At 45.0% G+C, this 23,675-nt stretch overlaps 2 protein-coding genes across 2 annotated transcripts; one reads left to right on the forward strand and one right to left on the reverse strand.

The window, feature by feature from the left end:
* Positions 1 to 63: 63 nt before the first annotated feature.
* LOC128751425 (transmembrane emp24 domain-containing protein 1-like) lies at positions 64 to 1,301 on the reverse strand. The gene is made up of 4 exons (XM_053852413.1): positions 1,095 to 1,301; positions 684 to 781; positions 438 to 618; positions 64 to 368 (listed from the first exon to the last, which is right to left on the reverse strand). Exons 1-4 carry the CDS (start codon positions 1,257 to 1,259, stop codon positions 156 to 158), a joined length of 657 nt encoding a protein of 218 aa, XP_053708388.1. The 5' UTR covers positions 1,260 to 1,301; the 3' UTR covers positions 64 to 155.
* Positions 1,302 to 6,921: 5,620 nt separating this feature from the next.
* On the forward strand, positions 6,922 to 22,757 carry ppap2d (phosphatidic acid phosphatase type 2D). Its single transcript, XM_053851921.1, has 6 exons — positions 6,922 to 7,399; positions 17,617 to 17,774; positions 18,553 to 18,842; positions 18,918 to 18,975; positions 21,005 to 21,181; positions 21,363 to 22,757. Exons 1-6 carry the CDS (start codon positions 7,189 to 7,191, stop codon positions 21,465 to 21,467), a joined length of 999 nt encoding a protein of 332 aa, XP_053707896.1. The 5' UTR covers positions 6,922 to 7,188; the 3' UTR covers positions 21,468 to 22,757.
* The last annotated feature ends 918 nt before the right edge of the window (positions 22,758 to 23,675 follow it).

Raw genomic sequence — 23,675 nt, forward strand, 5'->3', positions numbered from 1 at the left:
TTGACATTTTATTATAGAAACACAAGCTAGTGATGGAACAAATGACAATTCAAGCCCATTATTTTTGATTCATTAAAAATGTGTTCTATGAAAAGATATTGTGATTCCATCATCGGTTTAGCGTGTGAGGTTTCAGCTCTTCATGTTTGAAAAAGTCAGCCTCTCTTTGTGTCCCTGAAAAGTTGCCGCACCGTGTAGACCTGCGTGGCTGCGACCGCCATCATGACCAGCAGGTTGACACACGACCAGAAGGAGACACGCCACAGATTGTCCTCCAGCAGGCTCAGGTCCATCTTCTCAAAGGACCGGAGATGGATCAGCGCCTGGTGACTCCTCTCCATGTTCCAGTGGGTGGCGTCCAAAGTTGCCTGTGGTGGAGGAACGACTCAGCTTGAGTGAGGTCAAGAACCCATGTCCCTCCAGGTCGGTCGTCTCACCCTGATGCTCTCCAGCTCGTAGCCCACCATGTTCTCCTCCATGACCCCGTCCATCCACCCGTCATCCTCGGCTCCGCTCTTGTCGATGACACTCACCCTGAAGAAGACCATCTTCTCTGAAAACTTGCTGAAGCTGTTGTCGAAGCAAAAGCGGTAGTCGCCATCCTCGGCGTGGTCCAGTCTGGGGGACCACACATGTGGTTACTATACGTTGGTGTAGATGCTTCAACACGTCACATGACCCACACATGATAGTTGTCGGTCGCCCTGAAGTCGGACGCCAGTTTGGAGCCACTGGGAGAGAAGAAGCCAAATCCGACATCCAGACCTGATCCAGCGATCACCTGGGAGAGACAGAGGTCAACAACACATGGACTCACCCTCCGCCCTGGTTCTCCTCCTCACTCACAACTGCCATGGATCTACTCAAGTGTCAAGCCTCCTGTGACACCACAACTTCTGTCCCCCATGTCAAGCTTTGCAGCTATAGCTACTGGACAAACAGTCCCCAGCACCTTCCCGTCACATTCAGAGTCGAAGTGAAAGTCTTATCTATAGCGCGCAAGAGGGCAAAAGTCTAACCCACTTCATGGCTGAGAAGCCGCCAAACCTCACTCATGACCCCAGAAGCAAAGAAGAATCCAGACTGATATTTACTCGATATGCGACTTCGATGATGTTGTTGCTCCTGGTCGGTTGGTAGAAACACTCTTCCCTGCCGGCGGGTAACAGAAAGGTGAGTTCTGTGGCCGGTTTCCAGGCCAAAGTCGCAGTCCAGACCACACTGAGGGTCAAGTATCCCAGGAGAGCAGAAGTCCTCATTGTGGATTGACTGAGATTGAGAGTGAGAGTTTCTGCTCCGTCCGTCACTCCATCTGATGGAAGTGCATCTCTGAACTAGGGTTTCCTGGTTGCACACAGAGGGGAGGGGCTAGAGTTGAACTTTGAACTGGAGGTGCTGCAGTTTCAGAATTCACATTCACATTGTCATTTCTTTCTCCCATGTTGCATTATAAAGTGTCATCAACCTTACAAAATCTACTTCTTCAGCTTCTCCGTTTGTAACAATAAAACCTGCAGGTTGAAGAGGACACACAAGTGTCTCATCTCCTTTTTTTTTTTTTCCTTTTATAGTAGCAGGTGTCATTGATTGCAGAGACACGGTGGACCTTTCAGCGGATGTATTGCTTTTCACTCTGCTCAAACTTATTCTTAGAAATGTTTATTTGAAGCGTAACACTGTGGATGAATAATATATGGAGACAATACATCAGGCAAGCATTTGAGGATTGTGGGTTTGTTCTGCAAATGCAAGTTTAGCAAGTACTTTGCTGCCTCTGTGGCGCTAGTCTACAGTGCTAAGCTAGCTTTAGCAAGCAATGAATCACTGTGTATATCTTAAGAAGTAAAGCTAAAAACTATCCCAACAAATCCAATACAGTGGTACCTCCTTTTTCGAACGTCCCGGAATTTGAACAAATCAGAGTACGAACAAAAATTTCTAGATTTTTTTGCTTTGGATTTCGAACAAAAATCCAGATCTTGAATGCCCCCGAAAGAACATAACGCGCGTGGACCGATCAGCTGACCCACGACGAGCTTTGTTATTGTGCGCCTCTGTATGCAGACGTGTCCCGTTAGCTACATTTACTGACTGTTTTTTCTTCATATTGAGGTGTAAAACCTTTCCTGTCTCCACACTGGACCGTGGTAGAGTGTCACAGGTGCTCGCTCTCCACACCTCCGAGGCTGGAGCAACACTCCAGGGTTTGATGTCCTGTTGTGGGCTGGGGCTGGGACAGGGATGAGGCGAGTCTGGGACAGAGCGTGACTTGGTTTATGACTTTGTCACAGCCAAACTGCACAGAAGCGCACATTCAGAGCTGGACACGCACCGGGCACCTCTTCACTTCTGGAGAGACGTCACTCACTCGGCAACCCCTCCCACATGCAGCGGCCACACACATAGAGGAACAGCGCACCTGCAGCAGACACTCTACATTCACTCCTACAAAAGCCTATTTTAAGGCTTGGAATGCATTATTTCTTTTTCCATTCATTGTAATGGGAAAAATCCATTCAGATTTCGAACAAATCGCTTCTCGAACGGCCGTCTGGAACGGATTGTGGTCGAGAACTGAGGTACCACTGTACTTATATTCGCGTAATGTTGTCTACCATTTAGTTGTCTGTATTTTCTTGTTTTGGATGAGCTTCATGCGAGCATTAGCATGCTAACAAATTAGAAGTGATGTGACAGGCTTCTTTTTGTTGAAACAGATTCAACTGATATTGAAGAAAAGAAAGATGACAATTGTCTAATTTCTGTTTCTAATTGTTATGCATTTATTTTATTATAATTATTGTCATGAATAATGCCTGATTCACGCTGCCCTTTTCTTTTCAAAGGACATGCCAATCTTCCCAAATGGAAATTTGACACTGGTTTATCAAAAACGACAGAAAACTTTCAATATTTTTTCTTGCTTTATTTATATTTTCAAGTCAGACACAATGCATGTTTAAATAAATAAAATCATTAACAGCATATGTGTCTCAAAAAAAGCAATAACAAAACATAAACTTCAATCAACAAATCCTTCGAGTGAGTGAACACAAACATACAGCAGATCAAGGGACACTGCATTTCGTGATATTAAATAATATATTTAAAAAAAAGATGAATGAATTCATAAAGTAATCAAGCAGAAACAATGAAGCATGCGATCCATATCCAGATTCCTTCAGTTTAAGTTCTCAGACTTTTTCCCCATTTAACACTGGATAGCTTATAGCTAGTAATATGTGTCATAAAAACAATGTTATTATCATATAAAGAAAGGCATGTAACTACAGTTTGTTCATTTTCACGCATCCCCTGATGCGGTCGCTGGCAGGAAGTAATCCCAGCTACCCGGGGCGAGAGCGGACATCCTGAACGATGTCTTTGAAATAAATGAATAAAAACACATTAAAAACGGAACCGTAGCATTAAAACAACATAAAGTGTAAATACATTGCATATATTACTTTAGTCTTATTTCTTCAAGGGCATTTGAAGCATTAATAATGAAAAAAAAAGGACATTCCTTAGCTTCATAAACTTATATATAGTTTATAGTCAAGTTATATATAGTTTCTAGTCAAGTACCATTTACGGTCTGCGCATGAAGATCACATCCAGGTGCGTCTGAGTTTCCTTCACGTTGGTGTTGGGCGGCTCCAGAGTGACCACTAGAGGCAGCGTTGCAGAGAGAGTGTCCACCCTGGCCAGGAGTCCCGTCGAGCAGGTGTTAGGATTGATCCGTCCTTCCAGGAGAACCGTGCCGCCGCGATGCAGCTTCACCATCTCCTGGCCGTTCTGACACATCTCCAGCGTCACCTGGAGACTCAGGAAGTAGAGCCCATCCTTATTCACCAGGAGACGATCACCAGACATGGAGATCAAGTCTGTGTTTGGATCCATGGCTTGCCAGGTTATTGTCCTATTGGCTGTGGGAGACAAAGGGTCACAGTCAATAGCAGTCAAGGGATTCACAGCTTGTGACATTTTTCAGAAGGTAACTTCATGTCCCAAAACCTTATGAAGTCTCACATGCAATCTGTGACTGTGGCAGCTGTGACTCCGGTATTAAGGCACAGTCAGCGCTTCCACACACTGAACCTCACCTGTGGCTGCAGTGAACATGAGCATCGTCCCTTTCCCCAAACGCTCCTCCTCACCGCTGCCAACCTGGAAAAGAGAGAGAACGATTTGAAACCGTGCAAGAGTTATTTTCATGATGGGATGTTCCAGCTGGGTGGAGGCCAAGGGACAGACCCAGTGGACTCTTTACTTTGGCCACTGTGACCCGGTAAGTGGGTGAAAAATGGATGTTAAAACAAGGTTTAAAATCAGATAGATTTCATGTCTTGCAGATTCTCCACTGAAGACACTGCTGTGGAAACTTCTTCAAAGAGGGATTTTTTTTTTTAAGAATTTGCCACAGTGGAATTCCCCCCCAAGTGATCACCTGCTGCATGACATCATGTGCATGTGCTGCAGGAAGAGAGACAACAGGTGGGACGAGAGACTGATGCTGCAACCTGCATCTCTCCATGAAACATGCAGAAAAATGCAACTGTCATGAAAATGAGTGACATCAACCACAGCAGAGGTTCACCACACAGGAAGAACACAGCTCGTTCACAGAGATCCTTTTCACAACTGTTGACAGAAAAAGTCGAGCTTATGTTGGAGATTCTTACCAGTCCGCGCTGGATGGAGGCCCAGAAGAATGCCAGGAACAGGACCTGCGCGATGGACAGGATGGCGAGCCACACCAGGATGACCCGCTGAACCATGTTGAGGAGTGCGCTGCGTCTGCTCATTGTTGTCTTGACAAGGTGACAACACTGCGTATTTACTCTTCTGCTCCCCCAGAAAATTCCCGTGACGTGATTTAAGGACAGCCCCCTTCACGACATTCTCAATGAAATTTTTGCACACCATAACCAAGGGGTGGGCAATCCGGTCCTCAACGTGCTGAAATTGAGATATGTTTATGTAGCCGTAGCCAAATAAATATTGTATTCAGAGAGATGTAAAAGTAAAATCAGCCCCGTCTCAAAAGGAAAATGAAAGTAATACCAACAGCAAATGAACAAAAAGAGGAAAAGGAATTTTTAAAAAAGAAATGGAATTGAAAGACTGACACCTGCTGGCCTAGCTAGTAACTGTTTTAACAAGTGAATCTGTAAACAACCCTAAAAAGAGGAATTATACTTATTTACATTTTAAAACAGTATCAGCCACTTATTATTAAAAATACGACTACGACTTATCTCAATGAGCAGATCATAAATTCTATATATATGTGGAGGGACTTTAATGAGTTAATTGTGATTAATTAATTAATCGTAATTAACGCATTAATGTTTTTAATCGCATTTAATCGTTTTAATTTAATTAATATATAATATATGTAATATATTTAATTATATGATATATCACATAATTTTATAATAAAATATTAATATTAGGATATATATATATATATATATATATATATATATATATATATATATATATATATATATATATATATATATATATATATATATATATTCGAAAAAATAAACGCATTTAATCGTTTTAATTTAATGTAGCAGTTTTCTCTCCAGACAACAGGGAACCTTTGTAAGTGCAGGAGTTCCTGGTGCACTGATCCCACTGATGCACAAGACACGTGGCAGCTAGGATGAGAACAACAACAACAAACATGGAGAAATCCTGTTTTGTTTTTCACGACACAATGGCCAGGGTTTCCACTACTCTGAATGAACTTGAAATTCTTATCCAAATACCTTCAAGACATTAAAAGAGCTCTAGTTTCAATAAGGTGATATAAAAACTTGAATATAGCCACCATCATGATTTATTGTGCTTTTGTCAAACTGATGCAAAATAAACAATATTTTGTTGTTTAAATATATGTATGGGTCCATCATTTGATTCAGTAATATACCACATTCATTCAAATTAACTGACTGCACATTGCACTAAATACTAATAAGAACAATGAAACGAAGACAATAAACAGACAGGTCTCCTTCTGCTTCGCTTTTCTTGGTTTGATTCTTATTTCCACGCCAGTCTAAGGATTTCAGAGGAGGAAGTTGTGACTCTGCCTCTACACCAGGTGGCAGGAAACATCCACCACGCACCCACACACGCGCACGCACTCTCGCACTCGCTCTGAACCCGCGAACCATCGAGCGGACTGATTCGGGTCATGAGACTTGTGATCCGGTACAACTCACTGTTTCCTGGTGATCGTCGCCTGTGATCAGTTGTTCAAATGTGAGTTGCTGCTGCCCCTATATATATATATATATATAACTATATAACTATATAACTATATAACTATATATATATATATATATATATATATATATATATATATATATACACACACACACATAAATATATATATATAATATAAATAAATATATATATTATATTTTATTATAAAATAATAAAAAATAAACCACAAACTATCGATAGTTTGCGCATATATATGATCAATAAACAAGTAAACTAGTGCCATTGAACACATTTCCATATTCTCTCTTCGTTACTCTATAACGTGTCTCCTATGTAACCTACCTGGTGCAAGTGTGTTACCGTAATAAACAAAGTAGAGCGGCGTGAGGTTTTGAAAACGAGGGTAACTAAGTGGGTGATTTCCGTGGGCAGCATGAAAATGTGGGGCAGTGACTGCCATCACATTTGCGCTGGATCAATCATCGATCCTGGATATTGTTGGATCCAAATATCGATTTTGTTGAGGCGCGTTTTCAAGCCACACCAGAAACAGCTCGGGCGCCTCTTCAAAATAAGAGCCAGCGTCACGCGTCGCTTCGACCACGAAGAACTTTCCCGGCTTCTATTTTGAAAACTACTTGACAAGTTGTGTTTTCCACTCGTCTGCAGTGAGGATTTGGGAGGCGAGCCACACGCACCCGCCGCGGAGGTGAAGGATTAAAACAAGCCCCGGAGTTGCTGGTTGGTCTCAGCCTGCTTGTGAGCGACTTCCGCCCGGGTGTTTGGCGCTGACAGCGGCTTCTTCACCGGCTGTCAAAGTTTGTGCGACATGGGGCTGCAGGGGCGCAGCGCGGACTAGGACGGGTTCAGCAGCTGTCACCTCGGCGAGAGGCTCTTCTTTGCGCCTTCAGAGCGAGACGGTGGAGAGCGGTTGAGTTTGGAGACATGCAGAAGCTGAACTCGAGCGACAGCCATGGGAGCACGCTGCCCCGGGACGCGGAGCTCCAGCTGCGGCTGGCGGACAGCGGAGGGAGCGCGGAGGGAAGGGAGAACGGAGCGGGGAGTCATTTCCTCAGCCAAGCCGAGGAGGAGGAGAGCTCCATGTGCACCAAGAGGAGGATGCTGGTCGGTTTGGATGTGATTTGCCTTTTTGTTGGTAAGTTTCTCAATGATACTAAAGTAAAAATGTCACCATGAGTGGTGCCATTTATTCGTAATATATGTAGAAATGTTCATACAAGAAGTTGAAGGCAAGATATGAAGGGGTTAAATGTGGAAAGTTAAAAGGGAAAACTTGATGGGGGGGGGGGGGCTCAGCTGGCAGGAGCAGCTCAGGGAATTCATCCGTTTCCATAGCAACCCTCTGGAGAAGAACGTGGGAATGAGGATGAAAACATTCCCCAAAACTGTTGTTGAAGTTCAGCCGGACCAGGGATCTCGAACCAGCCACTTAATTTGTCATTTTAAAATGAAAGCGGATTCAACTTTTCCCAACAGTTCTCTGTGTGTGGTACCCTTGAGCAAGACTGGAACCAGAGGCTGCTGCTTTCCCAATCTTGGCACCATGCTCCCTTTAAACTTCAGCAGCATGCGGTCAAGTTAAACTAGAACATGTTAAGTCGATTTTTCAGGTGTTTTTGTGATGGATACAATCACAAATCTGAGATTAAACATTGATCCAGAAAGTTGTATTGTTGCACGGCTTGTAATTGATAAGCACATAAGCTCTTTAAAAAAAAACACAAAACATTTAAATATGTAAGTGTTAACTTGTTGTTTGAGCACCTTTTATAGCTCAAACTTGGTGCTGGGGACCGTGAAAAGAACAGGTAAATCACTGGCAGGAGTGGATGTTCCGTGCAGTCATCTGACATGACCGTTATTGGGAACAACATTATTATTGTGTGGAACATCTGTACGCACGAGAGAGAACCCGTCGAGGCAGACAGACAGGTCTGCAGTCTGTTGGCAGTTAAAGCAGAGGAAGTGGCTGAGCAGACGAAATGACAGTGCGAGGCGCTGACTTTCATTGACGCGTTATTCTTTAACCCTGCAGGTATGCTATTAACACTTGTGCTTCCCGCGGCTGCAGGTCGAGCCGACGAAGCCGCTGCCGACACACAAACTATCAGGAGGAAACTGTCAGAAGCGTTGGCGACAACGTGGCAGGCATGTGACATTAAAAACAGGCCAGAATACTAGTCAGCTCAAACCAGGCCGTCGTTCACTGTGGCTTATCTGCCTGAAAAAAATGTTTCTAATGCCTTAAAAAAGCCAAAACATGTAAGGTTTTAGTCCCGTAATGCACTGCAACAATTAAAGCAGGTGTAAAAGCCACGAGAGCCGAATGTTTAACTTCATTTTAACTGTGATTCCCATATAAACTGCTGGTATAACTCCTTGACTTTCAGCTGCTGTGTACCTGATCTTTCCTTCAGTGACTGCTGTCACGCTCACATTTTCCAGGTCCCCACATCCGATTGCTCCATTGAATGATGCGGCACAATATTCAACTGGGACTGAGGTCATTCTATATTTTCCACCGTGGCTTATCTGCAGAAGCCCTCACCCATCTGCAGCAAATGTCGCCACTCACGGCCCATGAATCGCTGCCTTCTTGTTGGGAAAGCCCTTTATCACAGCATCAGTTTCTGCTAAAAATGGCTGCAACCGGGTCCCTCAGACGGTTTGACCCGGCCGATAATTGATCGGGTTTGTTGACGACAGTAGCTGTGGAATTTTAGCCTGAAGCCTTCTCATTATGCTCTCAGCTGAAGAGGGATTCCTCAATTTAAAGTGCCGGGCTGCAGAGTTAACGGTAATATTCCGGAATGATGGCGAGATACGGAAGACCTGAGGTCAGCAGTCACTGGCCTCTGAAGGCCACCTTGTCTTTTCAGCTTCAAATATTCATTATTTTTGATATCCAGACTTATATATATAAGCTCAATATTCTTTTGTCAAAAACCAAAATGATTGGAATTCTATTTATTTTATTTAAAATAAACATTTTTGTTGAGTCAAAATAATCGAATGGGAAATTAAATTCTGTATAGAAAGGTGAACAAAAACACTGAATGAGCAACATTACAAGAGAGAAAATTGGAAAAGCATGTGCAGAAGTAAAACATGAGGGGAATCTTAAAAATAAATGAATGTAAATATAAATTATGAATAACATAACAACAAATAACAACAACACTATCTTGCTATTTAATCCAATAAAATAATATTAAATATATTAGATCAAATATAAAATAAATATATTAATCTGAAAAAAATACATAAAATGATGAAAATGCTGAAAACAAAGTTTTAATTTATTCAGTTTCTGTTTTTTCCACATAAATCACATAGCTATTATTACATATCACATATATGTGATGCAAAACAAATGTGTCTTTCAATGGGCTGTCATAATCAATAAGCTGGACAAATATTTCAAATCTGTCCAAGTTGGATCTATATTTCCAGTAGGGATTTGAGACTGATAATAAATGTGCGCTGGCTCTTTTTCTTTTCACGTCCCGTCTCTTTGAAGGTGACGAGGCAAGTTTTCAGAAATGACTTTCTCCAGTCTTGCACATTATGTTGACAGTGTTTGGACTCTGCGGGTTCTGTTGGAACTTGCTCTGAAGTTTGGTGGGACAGTTTATCATCAGCTGTGGAACAAACGGCTGTTACAGTTTCCTTGTGTGGAGCGGGGCGCTCACATTCCAGCTGCTGCTGGAGATCTTTGACTCGGAGAGGCCCGGTGGGATCTCTGCCCCATGGCAGCGAAGTCCACCATCTCTGGTGCAGGGGTCAGGAGGTGTGGGATGTTTGTGGTTGAACATGCGGGGACAGGCTCTGCTGCGGCTGCTTTCCTCCTCCAGGTGGTCTTCCCTCTGTCATCACCCCAATAAAAGCAGTTATTGACTCTCTCCCCGAGAAGTGATTGTCTCTGGAAACCTGTTATTAGGGTCTGGAGGAAGATTAGCTTGGCCACGTAGCGTAACCCGCCCAGAGGTCAACTGTTGTTAGATCCTTATTAGTCATTCTGAGACCAATTCATTTGACAGGTTACATCACTCCTACCGTCATCAGCGGAGGGGAACACCCTGGTCCGGGTTAGCTGTCCGGGGCTGGATGCGGAGAGACTCGGAAATTCACCAAAAAATGTTGCTAAGCGTCATAGCACTCTCACAGTCATGGTTTTACTTTAGCGTGCTCTTGAGTTGTTGAGTTATGAGGTAGGGCTGCAACTAACTTTTGTTGTCGAATGGTTGTCGAAAGTCGACAAATGGAGATTTGTCGACTTGTCATCACTCGACATGTACGGGTGGAGGACTATGCCAACATGGCTGGTTGTGGTGTTGTGAATACAGTAGAATGTAAATAAAGATACATAAAAAATTATATGCAAAATGTTGTAAAGACTTATGTAGCGTTAAATGCTGTTTCAAAACTTACTATTTCAATTAAAATTGCTCAGAATGTGGTGTGAAAGGTATGTGTCCTTTGATGTGTCCTTTGTGAAATGGTCCCATGCTTTCAACGTTTTGGGTCAAAGTGGTCCCTTAGCCTCAAACATTTCTCCTCTGAGGGCACATTGTGGTAAGCGAATGATGACTTCACGACCAGGTGACTGAGGAACTGGTTGGCGACTAATTTAATCGGCGATTATAGTCGACTAGTCGTTGCAGCCAAAATTATGGGACTTGCTGTGCAGGTGGTGAGAGTGGCTTTGATCAGTGGATTATAGTGGATTGTAGCTGGGGCGCATGTGATGTCGAAAAGGGCATTTTTATGTGACAGACTTTCAGTTTTATTTTCGAGTTTGTGGAGTTTCAAGATTTCTGGCGACTAATGAAAGAGGCGCTGAAGGTGTTAATATATACAATAACGTTAGCATCTGTTGCTATTGTTGTTTTGTGAGGAACTTTTTGAGATGACATTTTTAATTTTGGTCGATAGAGTCGACCAAAAACCCTTGCAACCCTTTCTTTTAGTTCCAAGATCCCATGTGAGGATATAAGGATGAAACATCAAACAAAATGTGATGCTAACAACTTTCCAGAATGTGCTCTCTGAGTTCTGAAGCTGTAGTGGACAAGAGTGTGAACGTGGTAGGATGCTGTAAACAGGGCTTAAGTGAGTCTTCCACAGCAACAATTTGACCTTGAATTGACACGTTGCAGGCCATATTTGAGAAAGTCGGTTGTTAAAGATCAGTGAAGTTATTCAAATACCCGTGCATTAGCGCTGAAGACGCGTCTTCTCTCGAGACAGCTGCTATCTTCAGGAATTTGAAAGAACCTATAGAGGTTCCCTCCATCCATCACGTCCACATCCTGCTCCACTTGTCATCGCTCTTGTCGTGAAAGGCTGAATACATGTGTGTTTTTTTGTTTTGGATGGGTGGCGGGTTTACGTTAGAGGATTCCACTTTTGGCAGAGAAAGCTGCCAAGTGAGTGAGACGGCGAACATGTCAGCGCACGTCAGCGCAGGGGCAGCCAGGAATATTCAATGGTCTCGCATGTTGTGTTTGTGATTTCCTCAGAGAATAAGTGTGGGTGTGGGTGTTTGGCGTGCGTGCGTCATCGCCGCTGACACCCTACTACCGCTGCCATGTGCGTGCTGTTTTGTTGACAAATGAGCCCGTCCTGTTTGGCGGGAGCGCCGCTTGGCCCAGGTTATGGAACACGTTTATGTCACTGGTGAGAAAGGCTCGGAGAAATAATTAGCCGGGGAAGACGTGGTTCTGCTGACTTCCTTTGTTAGGACGCGAAAGCACTTATTTCCCCTTTGACGGTACTGTGGAGTCTCAGGAATCCATTAGCTTCGCCCTTCCTGAGTCTGGCCGCGCGGACGCAATCACCGCTCTCCGCTTTCACTGCGTCTCCCCTCAACCATTAGCCCCGACTCAGCTCTCAGAAATGTTCCTGGCCTCCAGGCTGCAGGGCGAGTGATAGCCTGAATGAGGGGAACAGCCTGAGGGCGGGAGTGCAGAAAGAGAGCGGGGTCGACGATCTACAGTAGGAGTCAGAGGTCAGGGCTGCCTGAGGGATCCTCTCCTCTGCGGCTTGTTTACGTCCTTATGAGGAAGTCGGAGGAATGGAGACGTTCAGACAGCAAACAGCTTGAAATGTATTTTTAATGGGGCGGCTTCTCCTGGACGAAGGATCCATTAGCGCCTTAATGAGAGAATCTCCAGCGCTCATTAACTGGAATGGGTTTAGGGAGCTCTTCCGTGTCCAGCGCAGAATACAGACTGACAGCTAATCTTCTGCAGGAGACTTCGCCCCATGGCGCCAAGGCGCTTCCATCCATCACTGAGAAAGAAGTCTAACTTTTCCTCCTGAAACGGTCCATCAATGCAACTGTCACTGTTTTCCCCCTCAACTTCCTAGTGCCCTTCATTTCAGGGAAGCCAGGTCAAACCTCTTTGTCAAACCGTTGTCCAAGTTGGGGCGGTCAGACTGGTCGCTGATACCAGCAGAGAAAATGAAGCCATGTTTATACAGCGCCAATGAAAACGGCGGGAAGCAAGAAGATTCCAGCATACGGTGCTGTGCGTGGCCTCTGGCACAAATGATACCATTGTAGTTACTCTATCTGGTCATTGAGTGGCGCTAACACTTGTCGAGATGAAAGGTGGCGGTATGCTGGTACTGACAAAGAAGATGGGATGGGATCAGGCTTTTAGTTAGGAGGGCATCTGGGCATCTGCAAATCATGAAAAAATGGACGCCTGATACTCAACTGTAGCTTGGCCGCCAGATTACGCCGGTATATGGTGGCATCTGGTGGCCAAGCTAAAAGCCTGGATGGGATTTTAAATGATTAAAATGTGCATGGTTTCTGAGACAAAAAAATATCTGTCGAGTTGTTGTTCGTCGCGAGGGGATGAGACGTGCCTGAGCGCTCCGATGTTTGAGGCATTGTGACAACTATTGAAAGAGGTACCACAGATGTTGTGTGAATGTATCCAATAACATCTGTTGATGTTGCCGCCTTCACAATGCTGCAGGAAGAGAACCTCTAGTTCTGTCGTTGGCGGCTATTGTTGTGATGAATGTAGTGTGTGAACAAACTCTTCGTGTTCCCAGAAGAGTGTTTATACGTGATGAAGGTGACGTCACCGCTAGAAGTTCTCACCCCATTTTCTGAAGTTTATTAGGGTTGCCATGTAAACAAACACTGCATCCGACGCTCTATTGGTTTGGTTGGTTCTGATGCAGGCCCTCTGTTCTGGTTCAGGTTCTCTTCTCTGGTTCTGAATCTCAGGTAGAGGCCACATCCAGGGCCCGTCATCTTCTCACCACTCATGCCCTGAACTCCAGAACCTGGTTCCAGTGAGCACGTCACTGAAGTGTGGAGAGAACTGAAGCAGCTGGAGGAAACGTGTCCGCACTGGCCGGCAGCAACAATAACACGCAGCCCAGATCCACAACTCAGCTGTAAAGTGACACATTAGCGGAGTTAGCTTCTATCACCATAAACGTTTTATATCATAGCTCCAGATTATTAGAGCATAATGAGTGTTGAACAGTAACTATGTTCATATCATCTTGTTTATACCGCCGTCAGGGAAATGAAGACTGGATCCGCGGCTGCCTTGTGACCTCGGAGCTTGACATCTCTGTTAAAAAACAAGAGAAGCTTGATGGCTTGGGTGGTAATGATGAGCTTGTCAGGTGTAAAAGGTGAAGCGCGGCTGCAGCTGCCGATGATAAAAGCAGATGTTCACCAGAGACCTTGGAATGCGGTTGGCTCATCCGTTCCTCTTTGTGCTTCATCGGGGCAGACACAACACGTACGACTCTCCGAACAATGGAGACTAATATAGAAGAGGAAATAACTCGCAACCTTGTCCCACCTTTCCGTTACCTGGAACTATCTTTAAAGACACTTTACTGCCTGGCATTCCAGCGCTTTACTCTCAATGAGTGTGGTTTTCCCATTATGCCATGTAAAGTTTGTTTGTCGGCCATTGTGTCGCTCATGGTTCCTTGTTGGGGCGAGGACCTTCTTTAACTTAGGTGGATCAGCGTTACACCAAAACAAACACCAGTGAAGAGAACACAACAAAAGTCATTCAGCAACAGTGAGACAATTCTTTTTTCTCCATACAACATTCATTATTATGCAAAAATGGCGGTTTATAGGTGGAATTTTTAAGTTTAAATGCTGTTTCTTTACAGAAAATGAAATCAAATCCGGTGGGTTTTTTGTTACCGATCTTAGCCAAGGTATGTTCGTGAGGTGTCTTAGTAGCATCAAAATAATTAAAAACGCTGTAAGCACTAGCGACGACAATAGTCAGATTACCGTCTCTCAGTGGATTAAATGTCTCAATAACTATTAAAATCCAACCCTGCTCACAGCGTAGCCTCAGTTTTAACAAGCTTCTCATGGCTTTGCTGGGAACTGTTGGCGCATGCTGGCTGGTAAGAGGCCCAATGAGGGTGAGACCACCCTGGGAAGGGGGCTGCAGCAGGAGGCTGGGATGCCGCCCAGTCAAGTCTTGAGCTTCTGGCCAGATGGACTGGTGTTGACAGGTCACAAATTGTCCCAAATGCACATCCAGATATTCTGCGTGGCAACCTGCAGTAATGAAAGTGGGCTCCAGTTAGTGTCTCACTGTGGTTTGTTATGTCCCAACTGTGTTGTTTTTTTGGACGCCGGTGTGGTTTTTGTGGTTTGTTTGGCTGGTCAATGTGGATTTGGTTGTTTGCATCTGAGTGCGGTTTTTATTTGTATGCAAGTGTGTGTGTGTATTTGGGGGGGGGGCGGTACACTTGGGTTTGAGGTGGGGTTGTGTTTATAGAGCGGGTCCCGGCAGAGCCCAGATCTCTGACCCTCACATTCCAGAACCACCACTTAATGGCCCCCGTCTGGTCCCGTCCACAGTGAGAGCCTGGGTGCATCTTTCTTGGCGGTGCGCGACATGAGTTCAGCGTTGACTTTAGATTCATTACGTTCATAAACATTCGCGGGCGAGCGCCTTCTGTCTTGGAGTCGCTCTCCGCAAGGCGTGTTTGGATTCTTGCTGTTGGTTGTTGTTTTCTCACAGTGAGCTCATTCTGCTTCATAGATGTGTAAATTAGAACCAGAAGAGGTTTTTGGAGTGAAGCCCCGCTCATTCCTCCTTCTAGCTCCTCTTTTCCTTCCTCCCTCTCTCTTCTCCCGCCCCCCCCCTACTTTCTTTTGGACCCCTTTGACTGTTTGAAAGCATTCCTGTTTGGAGTGTCAGGTCCAGTGAGCAGCACTTCTTGGACTGGCTGCGTAAGCCGACCCACTCCTCCGCCTCCCGGCTGCTCTCCTCTGAGCAGGGCTCTGCCAGGTGGGTTGGTTCGCGCACAGCTGCCTGACAGATGATGTGTGTTCGTGTCTTGTTGTGAAAGCCGCTGTAATGTAGTTGTAAAACCCGGAGGTTGATTGAGACACCGGGGCTTATGACTTGTGCAGGAAAACTCTTCAGCCTGCCTTTCTCTCTATAGTGACGCACAAATGGACGAAGGAACAGCACCACCAACATTCCACACCTTTTTTAACCTCCTGCTTGCAAATTAAAAAACACAATTTAAGAATTCAAGAACACAAATTCGATCTGTCCTTCAACTGTTGCAATGCATTATGGGAGTCACTGCATGACTTGCTGTGACCTGAGGGCAGAACTAAGAAACTATTGAAATAATAACATTTTTTCAGAGGTGCTGGTTTATTGACCTACTTTTTTATATTAATGATAAATGCAGGGTTTCCACCAGGACTTTTTGAACCCCCACCCCCCTTTAAAACAAGAAGGGAACACAGCCAATAAAGAAGTGATCGAGAAAGAGAGGGGAAAACCAGTAGTTTTTACTGTCACCAATTCACTAGATGTGAATCAGGCTCCGATCCAAGCAGTCCATCTTTTCATATGTCCAGCTGGAATGCTCGGCCTGAGTTCCGGGAGCAACGGACTCCAGTCATTATGATGTTGCTTTTGGAATTTTTGGGGCGGAAAACACAGCGAAACCTGTCACCACCCTGGTTAATAGGTGACAGAAACCCTGTAACATTTTATTTAATCTTTATTTACAATCGAAAGAGAACAAAGACACCGCCATCTTCCATTAGTTCTTCTGGGCAAATACAACTATCTACAAAGTCAAAGGACTGAAATTATGAGTAGCTGGTTATGTAAATATTAATGTTCGCTTGTAAATAATGTGGCTACCTGAATGTGTACCAGTGGTACACAACTTTAACCCATCTGATGGCACGTTCAAAGGTGTCTGTCTACACATGTAGATGGAGGAGTTTAGGGCTTGAAAAGAAGTGTTTCTTATCTCTGTCTATCTCCGTCTGAGATGTTCCAACACGTCTACCTTCTCTCTTCCTGAGGCAGGCAAGAAGTGGATCAATCTTTATCTGTGTTTAGTCTTTCAAGGGCAGCGCGACTTTGGCTCCTGCTGCTGTGGTTTTGTTTTTGAAAGTGTTTGACCGCGGCGTGTTGTGTGTACGCTTGTGCGTTGTCTCAGATCTAACACCCAGGGAGAACTTCTCTCAACCCTTTTATTTGTCCTGACGTCGGTTCAGGATAGGTGCATGTTCGTGGCGGCGGGAGGTTAATGATTATTTTTTCCCCGGATGGACAGGGGATAAAGGACAGAGCTGAAGGAGGCGGGGCGCCGGGACTACTGGCAATTATCTGCATGGATTCGGTCCACCACACAGTGAGGCTCAGCTCTTGTTTCAGAGGGCAGAAACAGTGCACTGGCTTTGCTTTGTGGAAGGATTGCGCAAAGTGAACTTTCACCATCGAGTTGTTTGTTAGAGCGGGTCGGGCCTTGGCCCCTTTCTGGGAACATGACCCAAAGATAAACCACCAGTGTATAAAATTCCATTCATAATGTGGATTTATGATGCTTATTCATATGATTCCGTTCTCTTTCGTGAGCGTTCCTCCTTCTTCTCTCTTCACTGACTTTGTTGTTGTTCTTTGACACACTGTATTTCTTGTCCGTCCTCAGCTACCTGTTCTCTTTTAACTGCCTCATCATTTCCTCCTCCCTTGTCCCCATGTGTCTCATCTCTCTGCTCCGGTGGTGAAAGCAGCTATGTGTGGAATCCTTCATCCCCCAGGAATCCACAGCTCAAGTCACCGGATGCCTGACTGTCTTCACACTGGCCTCCCTTTTCATGCCGCGTCTTGTTCTGACCAGGAGAAGCCGCCTTAATCTCAGCCGACTGTAGCGATTATCTCTGAATCTGCCGCTCTCCGTCTGTGTGATCCTCACTGCAGATACCGTGGCGACTCATCAAGCCATCTTTTGTTTTCTCCCCCTCCTCCTCCCCTCCTCCAAATTACCCACCAACCCTCTCCCTCATCTCATCATCAGCATCCATCCCATTCTTTGCCTGTGAACTGAAGGCCGTGACTCCGTACAGGCGAGGCTTCTTCTGCGGAGACCCCAGCATCCAGTACCCTTATGTGGAGCGAGAGGCCATCCCTGACTTCCTGCTTATCAGCGGGGGCATCATCATCACCGGTCTGACGGTAAAAACACTTGAGAGAGATTTTCACTCCACAATTGAACAGAAAACAATGGAGCTCATTCGTATCAACAAATCTCAGTCTTATCTCCCTCAGTTGTATGATTTATTGTTATATTATAGCATAAAACAACACAGGTCCCGATGACTTGAATTGCCAAACGCCGCAGCGACTGACCCACTTCCTGGAGCAGTTTTACTATTATGGTCTTTATTAAATATAAACATGAACTTGGATCTACTTTTGAAAAAGTCCTTCTTTTTATTTTTCTGATTCATGACTGTTTACTGACAAGTAAAGATCGTTTTTGCGCTACCTACTGCACAGTAGCTTCATGGATTGTGTGCACTGTGTAGCAGCGTTCTTGATAAGCATCTCCTCAAATGTCGGTTTTTCTTTCGATGACGTTCCCAGCACTGTAATATAGTCTGATGAGTGTTTGCTAGCAGCTTAGCGTCACCCAGAGTACATACCAGGCGCGCCGCGGGACTTCATGCTTGTGTTTTATGAGACTGTACTTTCTTGGTTCTGAGTTTTCTCTGAATAATGCTCAGCTTAGAGACGTCCTTTTGGGTCTAAACTGGCAACCCGTAAGTTGAGTCGTACTTGTTGGCTAGGTGTGCCCTGGATGTCTTGTTACGCCCCTAATTCCTGACAGAATTTAAGAGCTAATAAAGTTAGCTTCAACTCGGGATCGGCGCTAACTTATCGTGTAGGATATACCGCCAAAAACAGTATAAAAAAATAGTTTAACCATCCCTCACTCTTGTCTCCTTCTCAGATCGCGCTGGTGGAATGTTACCGGGTGCGTTTCCGAGGTGTGCACTCGCGGGCCTTTATCCGCAATCGCTACATCTCGTGTCTGTACAAAGAACTGGGGAGCTTTTTGTTTGGCTGCTGCGTGGGTCAGTCCCTCACCAACATGGCCAAGCTCAGCGTCGGGCGGCTGCGGCCCAACTTCCTGTCCGTCTGCAACATCACGTACGCGTCCATCAACTGCGTCCCTGGGAGCTACGTGCCCAAGGTGGACTGCCCTCTGGCCCGTAGCCAGAAGATGGTGGTGGAGGCCAGGTGGGTCTCACCTGCTCTTTCTTCAGTGACCAAACCTTTGTGTCAATCTTTAACCCAGTTTCTCCTCTCTTCCAGGAAGTCCTTCTTTTCCGGCCACGCTTCCTTCGCCATGTACACCATGTTGTATTTAGCCGTAAGTGGAGCCAACACCTCTCTCTTGCAGTCAATAAGCTCATTAAACATGCAGCAACATATCAGGACGTGCTATGATGAGACTCCACCAGCAGCCTGCTTTGGAGTGACTGGCCAGGCAAGGGAGAGGAGGGAGCCAGAGAATGAAGGGAGAGTGTTTTCCACAGGGGAGCATGAATAGATGAAGAGAATACGCAGACAGAGGACGCCTTGTTGTGGGACTCATTTAGGGGACGGCTGAATGTGCCTGCTGAGAGATCGACAGGCTTCTTTCAGCTGGAGACAACCTCTAAACCCCCCGCCCCCCCCGCCTGTCCCATCTTTTCATCCCACTGCTCCATAGTCACGGGTACATTGTGAGACTGGAGCGGCGGTTAGAGCCCGACAACAGTCCAGAATTGTCCCGAAAATGTCCATATTCCTGTACATTCCTACACTTTGACAGCAGGTTTAAGAGACAGAAGACGGGGATGAAACTCTTCTTTGTCCTCGGACGAGTGAAGGGATGTGATCAGAAGAGGGACAGACTAATTAGGCTCGAACAAGGACCCCAGTGTTCGCCATGAATTTCCGCCTTCCACACAGGCGTCTGCAGAGGATCTAATATAGTGTCCAACCTGCGGTGATACTGTGAATATTGGGCAGGGACACCTGCGCGTTCCATGGAAACAAGGGGGACCTGGTGGAGGTGCAGGAATGCAGTCCTGATTCTCACACGCTGGGCGCAGACGGACGTGCTCGTAAAGGCCACCCTGCATCTGGATCACGCTCGCCCCGTGACCCAGATTCAGGCATCGGCTCGGTGCTGGACACGGGATGAACAAAAGCAGGAAATGAGGTTTAGATAGTGTTAATGGTCTCATGCCAGGCTCCTCTTCCCCCTCGCTGGAGGTCTTTGTTTAGAATGCCAGGGGACATAAAACTTGTTGTATTTACAAAGTTTGTGCCCAGCAGCTCCATATCCTCAAGTACCGCACCTCTGGGTTTCGGTTGAGCTTCCAGTACTATGTCAACATTGAGGGGTTAAATCAAGGGTGACATCCACATCCAGGGTGTCCAACTTCTTGACTCCTCTTATTTGGGTCACAAGCTTTGTAAATGCTGTAGCGGAACTCAACATTTTAATTCAAAATGCACCACGAACTACATCATGTTGACTTACTGACATGCAGAGATTAGAGTTCAGGCTTTTGCAGGTCATGTGAGCCGGTAAGCTCCGACTCCTCGGGTTTGGGTATGACCCTTGACCCTGATGCTCAATGGCCCATAGAATGGGGTGATCACTGTACCAACTTGGAGACCCAGTCGCAGCCCACTGGCCCATTTAAATGCATGATATGTCCGACAAGAAATGGACCTTCGATGGGCCAATACCATCTGTACATGGTGCTTGTGAGTCGGTGGTGAATGAGGACCATTTATGAACCGCTTGGAAGTCGTATTTTGGTGATTCCATTTGACACTCTTAGGATATACCCCAGGCCCTTGACCAGACCTGGGCCTGGGGGCCATATGCGGCTCGATGCCTGTATTTTCGTGGCCCATTTGACCTCAGACTATAACGGACTATGTGTCTTTTTTTTTTTTTTTGTTCTTTCTCTCACCACCACCATTTCAGCAGTGAATATAGCATGTTCTTGTTTAGTGTCTTTCTTGTTCCTCAAAATAAATTGATGGAATATTGAAAATATATTTTTAAAATAAATTGCCTTTTTATCTTGAACATCTGGTCCATAGTTGATTTATATTTAAATTAAGTGCATATAAAATAAAATATTTCAATAGGTCTCATGGCATATTTACACTTCTTAATATCCGTACTTACATTGAATCTTTTAGGTTCATTTTGTCCTTGTTACTTAAGTATATATTTTGGATATTTTTCCGTCATGTTTTGTAGTCAGTGCTGTCCTTCTTTTGATCCGTTACAGTTTCTAAAGTGGCCCTTCAGGAAATGTTCATTTCTGTCAGGAATAAGTTGGGAATTATTCAAGGGCTTCCTTAAAAGTAACGGAATCTTGCTTCTCCAGTTTTATCTGCAGGCCCGGCTGTCTTGGCGAGGGGCTCGGCTGCTGCGTCCTCTTGTTCAGTTCATCCTAGTGATGATCGCCATCTACACCGGGCTGAGCCGGATCTCCGACTACCGTCACCACCCGTCTGACGTCGTCACCGGCTTCATTCAGGGCGGCCTCACGGCGTACTGGGTGGTATGTAGAGCTTACCTAAATATTTCTAAAATAGCAGTTATCTCTGGGTTTGTCTGCGTCACGGCGAGCAAGCATAAACAATGAAGAGCCCTTGTCATTCTCCCGTCCGTCTTGTTGGAAAATAACCAGCGTGTGTGGTCTGTTTACGTCCGCTCAAGTGTTTTGCTATCTGCCCTTGCAGGCCTTCTACATCTCCTCCATGTTCAAGCCCTGCGCCCGTCCGGACATGTCCCCGACTTGCATGTCTCTGGAAAGTCCACTGTCCAGCCAGCAGACGGTCTGTTAGCAGACGCACGCTCCAGGAAGCAGCGTTGGACTGTCATGGCGACCGCCGCTCCCAGCGTCTGCAGAAAAGTAAACCATTCTCAGAGAATGCGCTGTTGACGGACAACAATCTAACACTGACACGTAAACGTTCTCGCTAACTAGTCCACGTTCTCATATGTGAAACGCTAGAAGCACATTTGACTCCAAGTCACCCCCCACCCCCCACCGTCCAGAACTGCAGAGTCACGAGACAGATATTTTTCTATGTAAATGAAAAGAAAAGTATATAAATGTTTATGTTGCGGAGGTCGCTCGAAGCTGCTAATGTTGACAGAAAACAGCCGTGTGGTGGACGGACTCGTGTTGTTTTGTAGACGTCTTGTCAACTGATGACCTCAGACGTACGGCTGAAACTGTACGGAGATGACAGTGAAAAGAAACAAGCACTGACTTTGCTTAAATCTCTGCTTTTGCTCATGACATCGACCCTCGGAAGAAGAAGAAACTGTACTGTTTTGTGCGTTACATGGAGAGTATTGTTCAGAAGCCGGCAGCACCTGTTCTGAGCTGTTACCGATCAGTGACACTAATCTGGTCCAAGGGCGAAGAGGCGGCGAGATGAACCTGGATCGGAGCGTCTGTGCAGACTTCCGTTTTGGGCTGCCATTGTTCACAAGCATCCCGCTACCTATTTCACCTAGAACTTTTTCAGTTCATCCGTTACTGCTCCGCACATCCTCCATCGTTCATCCTCCGCTTTTCCTGCCTTTTTACCACATTGAACAAGCACTGCAGAACGCTAGCCCCGGCTCCCACCGTGGTCATAATGTTATGGCAGATTGCTGTAGAAACTGCTTTCTTATGGCCCTCAACTCACAACTCATGAAATTAGCAATGGCTATGAATCAAATCTCCAAAATAATCCCACTTTTCCACGACAATATTCCTTCATGACAGAAAGTATAAACCTGTTGAACCATTCCACTTCCCAACCGACACTATAAAAACAGACCCTAAAGCACCACCATTGTTTATAAGCACTTATAAGCAACTTATTACACCTTCCATGTTTAAGGCATATACATATATATATGTATATAAATAAATAATTTCACGACACTATTCGCCATAGTGAGCCAGTGTCTGCTACGTTCTGGTGTGTAACTTGTTTATAGGCGCCTGTAAATGTTTATGAACCACTTTTGTAGTGTTGTATTTATTTAAAAAAAGTTACTCTAAAGCTTAGCAGAGTCCGGTAACTAACTACTGCTCCAGTCAGTCGTCTTCTAAGCCTTTTTTTTTTTTTTTTTCAAATGTAAAACAAGACAACGGCGTGGAGGAACCAGTCCTTCCTCCTCCACTCTTTCCTTTGCTAACCACTTTGACCCTCTCAGAGGTGGAGCGTTGACTGAATCATGACATTTGACCCCTGACCCTCTACCCCTGAGCTGCACCTTGAGTTATGTCACCCTGACAGGAGGAGCGTCTTTATTACTAGCACTTGAACGTACATAACAATAAGAGTAAAAACAACAACCTAGTTTGAATCAACATTGTATATTTTATCACACTTAAATAATCAGTGTTTTATTAACGTTGTTTTCCTTCTGAATGAATGTGTAAATAGGTTTTATAAACACAACAAGTATTAGTTTGTCTGTACATGTTTGTCGATCAGGTACGCAGTGATAACAAATAGACTGAGCCACAGATTATTAAAAGCTATATTTGTTTTTGTGTTGCCATTTATTGTTTGTTGCGTCTGTGAACGCCCGCCGAGGCGAAAGTAACCACTGTACTCAAAAAAAAAAACAAAAAAAAAACCAAACCAATAAAGTGAATGTTGACTGTTCTTGTTATTGACTGTGTTGTTTTTATGACAAATAACTGAAATACGCAGGGAGGACGTATTAAAATAATATGACTGCTGTTCACGAAACTGTTTTGTTTTGAAGTTTGTGTGCTTATGTTTTAATTTGGGAACTCTGGTTTCCTCCCACTGAACACAAACAGACGAAAGGTGCAGAGGTTAATGACAGACTCAGTAGGTATGAGTGAATGTCTGTCTGTCTATACCTAGTGATGGACTGGTGGCCTGTTTGGGGTGCTTCCCACTTTAGGCCCCAGGTAGCTGGGATTGACCCCAGTGACCCTGCAACCCAGTGTTGAACTTCATGAGTGTGGTTATTTAACACTGCTAAAAGACTTTGTTGTCCAAAGTTGATGT

Source organism: Synchiropus splendidus, chromosome 19 (assembly GCF_027744825.2).
Source record: "Synchiropus splendidus isolate RoL2022-P1 chromosome 19, RoL_Sspl_1.0, whole genome shotgun sequence".
NCBI lineage: Eukaryota > Metazoa > Chordata > Actinopteri > Syngnathiformes > Callionymidae > Synchiropus > Synchiropus splendidus.

Bases quoted from the DNA above. Each gene is read 5' to 3' on its own strand.
- LOC128751425 (XM_053852413.1), bottom strand. From the start codon at position 1,259: ATGAGGACTTCTGCTCTCCTGGGATACTTGACCCTCAGTGTGGTCTGG. The intron at 619-683 runs GTGGGTCATGTG...GTGGTCCCCCAG, and splicing joins GCGACCGACAACTATCATGT to ACTGGACCACGCCGAGGATG. The intron at 369-437 runs GTGAGACGACCG...CCTCCACCACAG, and splicing joins ACGAGCTGGAGAGCATCAGG to GCAACTTTGGACGCCACCCA.
- ppap2d (XM_053851921.1), top strand. From the start codon at position 7,189: ATGCAGAAGCTGAACTCGAGCGACAGCCATGGGAGCACGCTGCCCCGG. The intron at 17,775-18,552 runs GTAAAAACACTT...TCTCCTTCTCAG, and splicing joins TCATCATCACCGGTCTGACG to ATCGCGCTGGTGGAATGTTA. The intron at 21,182-21,362 runs GTATGTAGAGCT...CTGCCCTTGCAG, and splicing joins GCCTCACGGCGTACTGGGTG to GCCTTCTACATCTCCTCCAT.